The sequence below is a fragment of the Drosophila virilis genome, chromosome 5 (genome assembly GCF_030788295.1).
Source record: "Drosophila virilis strain 15010-1051.87 chromosome 5, Dvir_AGI_RSII-ME, whole genome shotgun sequence".
In the NCBI taxonomy this organism is placed as follows: domain Eukaryota; kingdom Metazoa; phylum Arthropoda; class Insecta; order Diptera; family Drosophilidae; genus Drosophila; species Drosophila virilis.
This window is the reverse complement of record NC_091547.1, coordinates 5,941,009-5,950,264: the sequence shown is the minus strand read 5'-3', so window position 1 is coordinate 5,950,264 and position 9,256 is coordinate 5,941,009. Positions and strand designations below refer to the sequence as shown.

Here is a 9,256-nt window from a genome sequence, read left to right as displayed (position 1 = left end):
TCTCAGCATCTTGTCGCTGAGACACGCGGACGCACTTAATGAGCAGCGATCTTAAATCTTAAAGCAGACGCACAGACAGCCGCCCGAGTTGGAGCGGGACCTGAGGCGCGGGACTTGGGTCTGGGCCTGGCCACAGAGCTGATATCTGTGCAGAGGCAGGGCTCATACATGTGTGAGTGTGTGTACGATGAAAGTATCTTGAACTGCGCTTTGCCTCATTCCGGGCTGAGCCTCATCTTTCTTCTGGCTTCGTCGCTGCACTTGAATTTCAAACTCACACAGAGACAGCGACTGAGAGAGTAAGAGAGAGAGAGGGATGGAGAGAGAGGAAGGTAGAGACAGGGGGACACTTCAAATGCTTATGAAGATATTATGAAAAGCAAGCCGAGGCCGATTTGGCTGGAGTTGGAGTTTGAGGCCGAGGCCGTTGCAGAGGCAGAGGCAGAGCCAGAGTCTGCGGCCTGCGTGACAACAGAGCCACTTGAGAGGCAGAGAGGCTGGCGACGACTCCAACAGCAACAGCAACAGCATTTTGTGGCAAGTTACTGCGCTGCTGGCAAGTTGACAAATGCAGCGCAGAGACGAGACAGCCATGGGAGTAGTTACCGAGTGCGGCCCGTGCAGCACTAGGAGCAGTCGGTGCTGGAGTTGGAGTCGGAGTTGGAGTTGGAGTCGCAGCTGCTGCTCATCTCTTGGCATCTTCACCTGCAAAAAAGATCAATGACAATTTATTGTCATGACTATGTAAGTTCTCACTGGCGCAGGCGTGCTCATATGCAACGTGCGGCGTGCAACAACAACCACAACAAATATGTATCTGCAGCCTGGTGTATCTGTATCTGCATCTCAACATTTGTATCTGTGCAAAGCAAGTGCTTTAAGTAGTCGCTGTTTCTGATTTGATTCGCTCTGTATATTGGCTTTTTTTTTTGTGGTTTTTCTTTTTATTTGTTTCGCTTAAGGAAAATGGCCCATAAATTATACAAAAAATGATATCTACTTACAGATTAGAAATTAGTTTTCACTAAATGCTTAAACAAAATATCACAACAAATGTATCTCAAACTAAATACGAAATGGAATTAAAAATAAAACAATTATTAACGCTAGAACTTAATTGCGAAAGTTAATGCTTAATACTCGCTTTAGATATTGATCTGATGTCCTGCTAATACTCGTACTTGGCCCACCGATTTATATGGAAATTGTTAAGCTGTTCTCTTCTTCTATTGACTATTTGAGCCGGGCCAGTTGTGAACATTTGGCATTTGATTAAGTTAAATCACTTAGATTAATAAGCATGTGTGTTTAACAAGGCGAACATTTAGTTTAACGATATTTACAACTTATCAGTCGAGAAATATACATATATATATGTATATGTATATATATATATATTTATATATATGTTAATGCATATATATTTATATATATATGTTATATGTAGTTGGATTCGTTATCGTTCGTTTCATTAGCTGGTCTTGTTGCTGTCCCTGCACTTGTGTACCTGGGCCAGCACGCGATCGATGCGTTCCGCCAGAATCTTGATTGATTTATCCGGCAGAGAGGGCAGCACATCACGCACATTCGGGCTGGTTGTGCGCTCGAAAAGATCGCGCAGTTGGCGACCCGCGCCCTCCACACGCAAACGCTGCAGCGCCTCAATGGTGGGTCGTCGAAAGATGCACAGATTGTCCAATAGCAGACTGTGATAGGCCTCATACTTCTTGAGCAGCCGATAGCCATGGAGTAGGCCCGATTCGTTGTCCAGAAACACGAGCAGCTGCGTATCGCTCTGCCGTGCCAGATTGTGAGCCGGCGCAGCCATAATGTCGGCATTCCATTGAAAGTTGTACAAGTTATTAACGACACGATCGAGGTTCGCGATCAGGTAATCGAAGACGATTAAATCGGACCATTGTGCCAATTCAATTAGTCGCTGCAGCAGCGTCGACGACGACGACGACGACGACGACGATGACGACGCTGTCGAGGATGCGGCTGCGACTGCGGCACCTGAGGACAACTCTGTGGCGTTCTCCTTAAGCGTGCGTGATTGATGAGCGCCCGTTTGGCCGCTGGCAGCCTCCAGCCGCTTGAGTAATCCGCGCGACTGAATCGTACCATCATCTACCGTCTCCCGCTGCATTTGCTGTGTTATATTCCAGACATCGTACTTGTTGAGATGCCGCTCCAGTGGCTGAAACGGTTGTGGTATGCCGGCTGGCTCCAGATCGGCCAGCCAACGCGTTAACACCACCGGCCTGTGCTCCTTCCACTGGGCCTGGGTAATGTCGCCCAATGCCGTTGACCAGCTTGGCGTCGTGGTGTCAATGACTGTCGCCGCACTGGGCGCCAGATTGCTAATGTTCAGCAATTGGCCCAGATAGTAGCTAAATATCTCGCCCTGTATCTGATCTGTGTTCTGGCGATAGCGTGCACAGGCCCGCGTCCCATCGGCGAACACGACCAGGCGATTCTGCATGCGGCCGCAGCCATGCTCCAGACGCACCACCTGACCCTGGCCGGCCACATAGCGCTCCCAGTTGTGCTGATCCGCGGCAGCAAAGCCCTGCGGCAGCGCACGCTCAACCAGCTCGCCCCAGTAGATGTCCGACTCAATGATGCCCGCCGTGCCCTGTGGCTGCTGCTGCTGCTGCTGGGACTTGGCTTGGGATTTGCTGCGCTCCGGCTGCGGCTGGGTCTTGGTCAGGCGACGCTCGGGTCCTTTGCGATAGCGTCCGTTGGCGGTGCGCTGCACATGGAACTCCTTGATGCTGCCATCGTTGGTATCCAGTTTCTTGACTATCATCGAGTCGGGCGCATTCTTGTCCTGCTCCAGATGAAAGGCATTCCGAAAGACCTGCTCCGCGCTCAGCTCCACATTGGCCAGCTGCTCGGCCTCCTCGCGTATAAAGGACACGCTGTACGGCAGCGGCGGTCGCTCGTAGTTGCTGCCGGATGGCTCCTCGCTGAGCTTAAGTGTGGCAGCCGCTGATTCAACGCTGCTCCCGCTGCCGCTGCCGCTGCTCTCGCTTCCGCTGCTGTCGTTGGCAAAGTAGTCGGGCAGTCCGAGCATGGGCACGATGACGCCCAGCGCCATGCCAAAGACAAAGGCGGCCAGTATGCTGAGCAGGCAGGCGCGACGCTGGAACGCCCGGCGACGGCGCAGCGTCAACAGCGTCATGTGTGTGGCTTCAATGGGGCTGCTGCTGGTATGGCTGCTGATGCTGCTGTTGCAGTGGCTCTTCGGCGTCGTTGCAGCGAGCGGCGTGGGCGTTATAACGCTGCAGGTGAGCTGAAGCGGCGCAGAGCCGTTCAGACGATCGTTTAGAGTATGGCCAAGTGTTGGCTGTTGCAGTTGTTGTGGTTGTTGTTGTGGTTGTTGTATTTGTTGTTGTAGCTGCTGTTGTCCGGCTTCCAGGCGCTTGATGTCGTACATTTTGCTGCTGCAGTCACCGAACTGCTGCTCTCCCTCTACCTCGCTCGCTCTCTCGCTCTGTCTGTCTCTCTCTCTGTCTCTCTCTGTGGCCCGCTCAAACTGAGTGCAAGTTCAAGCTGCGCCTAAAGAAGCCGGCTGCGGCATGCAGGGCGTTGCGCACGCTTTAACCAGATGAAACTCAGATGCAGCTCGTCGGCGTCGTCGTCGTCCGACGAAAGTCGTGAAATTAATTTCTGGCTTTGTTTAATAAATATTGCGCCTGATCCCAGGGCTTTATCGGGTCTGTGGGTCTAGTCCTTTTGCTCCAGCTAGTTCTATCGGCGAGCCGTCTCTATCTCTCTCCCTCTGTCTTTCGCTTCCTGTCTCGCTCGCTCGCTCTGGCGCTGCTCTGACCGGTTGGTTTAGTACGTTTTGGCGATTTTTCTACGATTTCCACAATTGAAATTGAAACAGCAAAAAAAACGTGCCCAACGCCGCTTTATTTATTTTTTGCTGCTTCAATTCTGTTGCTTTATTTTCTATTTTTTTTTTTTTTTTGGTCGGTTTATCGATCTATTTTCTGCACGATCACTTGTTGTAATTTTTTATTATACATTTTGCAGTGCCGTCGCAGTTGTTATTGTTGTTGTTATTGCTGTTGTTGTTGTCTGTATCTGTGGGCCGCTGCACATGTATGCACATAGCGAATATGCCTTTCGGGTAATATTTTAGCAATTTCCTCGCTCTCTGGTCCGCGGTTTTTGGAGTTTATCGCGGCCTCCACGCGATGCGCTTGTTGTTGTTGTTGCTTTTGTTTTTAGTTTAAGTTTTTACCTTGAGTAAAGGGCCTAAAAGCTGTTTCTGGTCAACTAGTTTAACAGTTTTTTCTTGTTGTTGTTGTTGTTTTTTGTTTTTTGTGTTTTGTTTGGATGTGTTTTCTTATTTTTTTTTTTCAATTTTTCCAATTGGCGATTTTGGCGCGCCGATAAAAGCAATTTCGTGGCTTTGAGCTATTTACCACACACATAAGCAAAGACGCGCACACACACACACACAAGCGCGCGCGTAACACACACACACACACACTTGCGACTTGTCTACAGTCGTTTGGCATTCCCAGCCTGATGCACTGCGCTTGATAATTGCCACAGCAGCGCGACAAGTCCAAGTCCAAGTCCCAGTCACTGGGCACCAAGTCCTGCCAAGGCTCTGCGACTAGGCACGGTCAAGGGTTCCTTGTTGTTGTTGTTGTTGTTGTTGTTGTTGCGCTTGCTTTTGCTTTTAGGTTTATCAATTTAATTTCTTGTCTCGCACCTTTGCTTGATTTTATTTTGTATTTCTTATTTTTATTTTATTTTTCAGGGCTTTTTGTTCGCTTGACCGTCCGCAACATTCACGTTGTGCGCCGCACACCGAACGATCTGAGGAATTTTTATGCTTTTTTATTTTTATTTCTCCTTTATTTTTATATTTGCCGTTCTCGCGTTTGCGTTTGCGCTGTTGTCTTTCATAAGTGCATATAATCTATATACAGATATCTTCCATAACTATATCAATATATAACTTGTCTCGTTCTCGATCATTGATTTGGCCAAAAAACTTGCCAACTTTTATGCACTTTTCTTTGCAGTTTGACAACTGTCTTCAATTTAGTATCTGACAGTGGGAAAACGTGCGCGCAGGCGTACCGCTTCGTTCGAGTTTCGATGGCAGACTGTCGGCTGGAGAGCTGTCGCCAGGCTTAGTTAAAGACCGAACCGGACCGCACCACAACTCAGCTCAGCTCAGCTCAGACCCGGCCCGGGGCCGGCTCAATTGCAGCTACGCTCAAACTCTCTGGCACTCTGTGGCGCTCTCTTAGTCAGAGGCATGCCGGATTATTTTTATTCTGTTTCATTTTGAGTGAAACTCGTGCGCTCTTTGACAGAACTCAGATACATTTTATTTATTCACTTAACCAACATGCACAATCATGTCGCCGAGCTGTTGGCTCCTGCTCCAGTGCAATCATTATTGATATAACAAAATGAGCCTTTAGCCCGCACCTCAAAGAGCATCGCAGCGTTTTCCATAAACTTGCCAATAAACGAGAAATTGTACTCGGCCAAATAGTAGGGTAAGTAATTCGCATCGAACTTCATGTGTCGCATACTGTAGGTGGTATTCTATACGGGTCTTATAGTATGTAAAGCACCTGCTTAAGGATGTGCCCCAAAGGCTGACTCACCCGCTTGAAGGGGCACTTTTTGGGAAAATTACTATCCGCCTGCTGTATTCCCTTGTTAAAAAAGCTCAATAGCGAGCGACGACTGCTGGCACCCAGGAGTTTGCAGAATTCCAGACGTATGCCAGGAATACGCATTCGTTTCTTTCCGCCCAATATTTGCAGCTCCGCGATGCCCACCATATTGACGACCTCATTATCGTTAGTAGCTCCTTCAATTGAAATCGTGCTGTTGTCCTCCATAGTGCACTCGATCCAGGCTATTTTACTGCTCCTCAGGGGACATTGCACACTTGTAAATATGATTTTCTTAACAAAATGTGTAAGAATTTAATAGAGAGGCACGCGCAACACAAAATACCTTCTGGGCGAGGATGAGGACAAGCGACCAGTGAAAAATGATCCAAAAATAGTTCCCTGCCAGTTGCATTTGTCAACTGGTTGACAATTCTAAGAAGAAACAAGCCGTAACAGATGCTGCTCATCAATTTATAGACAGCAGACACAAAATTGCGAAGTATTGAGCAATTAAATCAATAATATCACAGTTCATCAAGATAGGTCCACTTGTTTTTTAATAGCATCCGGTTCAATTTAGCTAGTGAACTCATGCATAAAATTTATTTGCGGTCAAAAGCACAAATTAATTTAAAGCCTCGCTGTTAGCTTCGCTTCCAGTGCAATCTTTGTCGCTATGACAAAGGGAGCCACCGACACGTAAATCGAAAAGATTCGCATTGTTGCCATAGAATTTGCCAATGAATGTGAAATTGTACTCGGGCAGATAGACGGGCAAGGAGTTAGCATCGAACTTCATGTGCCGCAATATATAGGTGACGTTCTGCAAACGGTAAAGTGGGTAACATCTGCCTTTGGGAGACGCCCCTGTTCGTGGCCACGACTCACCCTCTTGAAGGGACATCTGCGGGGCATGTTGTTGTCCGTCTGCTGTATGCCTTGAAATATAAAGCTCAGCATGGAGGGTCGTATGACGGCATCCAACATCTTGCATATGTCCAGGCGTACACCATTTATTCTGGTCACCTTGCGCTGACCCTCAACCGAGAGACTCAGCTCCATTATGCCCACTAAATTACCGACATCTTTGTTGCCCACCGTTGATTGGAAAGTAAATGCGCTATTCTCCTCCAGAAAGCATCCAACATTGACGACCTTATTGCTTTTTATAGCGCACTGCACTTTGGTAATCACAATGCGCTTAAATATGGTGAGAAGTGCAATGTAAATTGAATCCATTTTATATGGTCTAGTTTGCAATACCTTCTGAGCATGGCTTAGGATAAGCATGCAAGCTACTAATGTACCAAAAATATATCGTATTTCTTGCATTTCGCGTAGCACTCAACAGGTTTGCGCATAACACAAAACTGATTAAATATAAGTGCGATATATAACTATAGTCTATGATCTGAAATGTGTATTGGGGCGCTTAAAAATAATTTCACGCACATTCAGTAATTGGCATATATTTAAAAGCTCAAGCAATCCATGCACGGTATTTATTCCATATTAGAATGTTTCTAAATAAATCCAATCTTGATTATATCTCCGTAGTTTTAGCTACCCCTTTGGCACCCGTGCAATCGTTTGTGGCATAACATATGGAACCCTCGAGTCGCACCTCAAACGTGTTTACATGATTCGCATGAAATTTGCCAATGTATGTGAAGTTATATTCCGGCAAATAGACGGGCAAATAATTGCCATCGAACCTCATGTGCCGCAATACATAGGTCGTGTTCTGCAATCGTTTGGTCGAGCGAAAGCCATCTGTTAAACTACACGCCTCCTTTTTTTTTCGGTTTTGTTTTAGACTCACCCGCTTTAAGGGACACTCTTTGGGCAAATTATTGTCGGTTCGTTGTATACCCATTTGCAGCATGGCCATCAGGGAGGGTCGATTGCTGGCATTCAGTTTGCAAATATCGAGGCGAACTCCTTTGAAACGCATGACACTTTTTTTGCCATATATAAATATATTCAAATCCGATATGCCCACCAGATTCTGCACCTCAATGTCATTGGTCGTTGCTTGAATTGTGAAAGCGCTGCTCTGCTCAATAAAGCACTCGACCTTGTCCATTCGGTTGCTCTTGAGTGGACATTGTAGCTTTGTAAAGATGATTTTCTTAACGAAACACAGTCCGTATTATGTGACTTGTGGTTGCTATACTGCCAGAGACTTACCTTCTGGGCAAAGCTAAGACTTAGCAGCCAGACAAAAAATATAAAATTCAGACAACGTTTTTGTTGCATTTGACGAGCAACTGAGCCGCGAGTACTTGCGGTAAAAATGAACAATTCACTTAACTTTGATTGTCAATATTCAAATGACAAAATTCGTTACGTACTAAAATATATAATTTCACAGTAGATCAAGATAAATGAGATAAATATTGTCAATTGATTTTTAAACACATTGCTGTGCATAACAATCAAGAACCCATTAAATGTTCACGTTTCCCATATATAGTTTTTGTTTATAGTTTATAGCCGAAAAATGTATTATTATATTACAATTGTACTATATTAAACATTAGCTTTGGCAGTGCCCGTGCAATCGTTATAGGTAAAACAAAACGATCCAAGCATTCGCAACTCTCCGCTTTTCACACTGTCCCCAAATAAATTACCAACGTAAGTGAAGTTGTATTCCGGTAGATAAGAGGGCAAATAGTTCGCATCGAACTTAATCTGCGCGAACAAATAGCTGCTGTTCTGTAATTGATTTAATGGAGCATAAGCTGTCTAAGCTGTCACAATCTAGGGGGCACCCCCTGTAGTCTAGGCTCACCCTTCTAAGTGGACACTTTTGGGCGTTCTTTATGCCCTGGTATAGCATGGTCTGTAGATTGGGCCGGCTGCCTGGTGTGGGAGCTTTGCAATATTCTGTGCGCAGTCCATGAAGACGCATCACATTCTTAACGCCAAATATATAAAGATTCAGATCCGATACAATCCACAAATTCGCAATGTCCTTGTTGTTTGTCGTTAGATGGATCGTAATCGAGTTGTTGCTCTCTTGAACACAGTCCACCTTGATGAATTGGCTACTCATTAGGACGCATTGCACTTTTGTAAAGAGTATTTGCTTTACAAAATATTAAAATAAATTAAGTTCTGTTTACTTTTTGATGGACAGACACGTACCTTCTGCGCAAAGCTCATGTTTGTAATGCAAGCGAATATCATACAAAAATGGAACCATTTTTGAGGCATTTTATGCGTTAAAAAATACTAGACTCAAAGCACTACAAAACGAATGTGAATGACATGACATGACTTTCTGAACTGATTTGAGGTAGAATGGACAAATATATAGACAGATACATTTAAAACCGATCGGATATATTTGAGCTGCATTCAAATGAACCAATCACAGGACAATTAAATGCTGAAATTGGCCATGAATAAATATTTATTAAAGTTTTTATGGATTTTATTCACGGATAAGCCTGGTAAATGCAGTAATAGGCTGTCTATTATTCAACTAGGCCGACGGTAAAACGTCAATAAATAAAAAAAACAAATTTTAATATATGCTTGCTTCATTTTGCTGTAATTTTGAATCTTTGCATATTTCAATATTT

The 9,256-nt window shown here is 45.3% G+C and overlaps 4 protein-coding genes across 5 annotated transcripts; all 4 read right to left on the bottom strand.

Annotated features, from left to right (window-relative positions):
- Positions 1-468: 468 nt before the first annotated feature.
- Positions 469-5,149, bottom strand: fj (four-jointed box kinase). The gene has a single exon (XM_002050971.4). The coding sequence runs from the start codon at positions 3,440-3,442 to the stop codon at positions 1,472-1,474; it is 1,971 nt and encodes a 656-aa protein (XP_002051007.1). The 5' UTR covers positions 3,443-5,149; the 3' UTR covers positions 469-1,471.
- Positions 5,150-5,350: 201 nt separating this feature from the next.
- Positions 5,351-6,086, bottom strand: LOC116650986 (uncharacterized). Of its 2 annotated transcripts, none has more exons than XM_032436406.1 (3): positions 6,007-6,086; positions 5,649-5,954; positions 5,351-5,586 (listed from the first exon to the last, which is right to left on the bottom strand). In XM_032436406.1, the coding sequence occupies exons 1-3, from the start codon at positions 6,073-6,075 to the stop codon at positions 5,392-5,394; spliced, it is 570 nt and encodes a 189-aa protein (XP_032292297.1). In that variant the 5' UTR covers positions 6,076-6,086; the 3' UTR covers positions 5,351-5,391. The 2 variants fall into 2 exon arrangements, with proteins under 2 accessions (XP_032292297.1, XP_032292298.1); XM_032436407.1 differs by having other exon boundaries at positions 5,649-5,937.
- Positions 6,087-7,147: 1,061 nt separating this feature from the next.
- On the bottom strand, positions 7,148-7,806 carry LOC116651032 (uncharacterized). Its single transcript, XM_032436621.2, has 2 exons — positions 7,486-7,806; positions 7,148-7,407 (listed from the first exon to the last, which is right to left on the bottom strand). Exons 1-2 carry the CDS (start codon positions 7,747-7,749, stop codon positions 7,207-7,209), a joined length of 465 nt encoding a protein of 154 aa, XP_032292512.1. The 5' UTR covers positions 7,750-7,806; the 3' UTR covers positions 7,148-7,206.
- Positions 7,807-8,147: 341 nt separating this feature from the next.
- Positions 8,148-8,940, bottom strand: LOC116651015 (uncharacterized). The gene is made up of 3 exons (XM_070210393.1): positions 8,817-8,940; positions 8,461-8,757; positions 8,148-8,384 (listed from the first exon to the last, which is right to left on the bottom strand). The coding sequence occupies exons 1-3, from the start codon at positions 8,883-8,885 to the stop codon at positions 8,196-8,198; spliced, it is 555 nt and encodes a 184-aa protein (XP_070066494.1). The 5' UTR covers positions 8,886-8,940; the 3' UTR covers positions 8,148-8,195.
- Between the last annotated feature and the right edge of the window lie 316 nt (positions 8,941-9,256).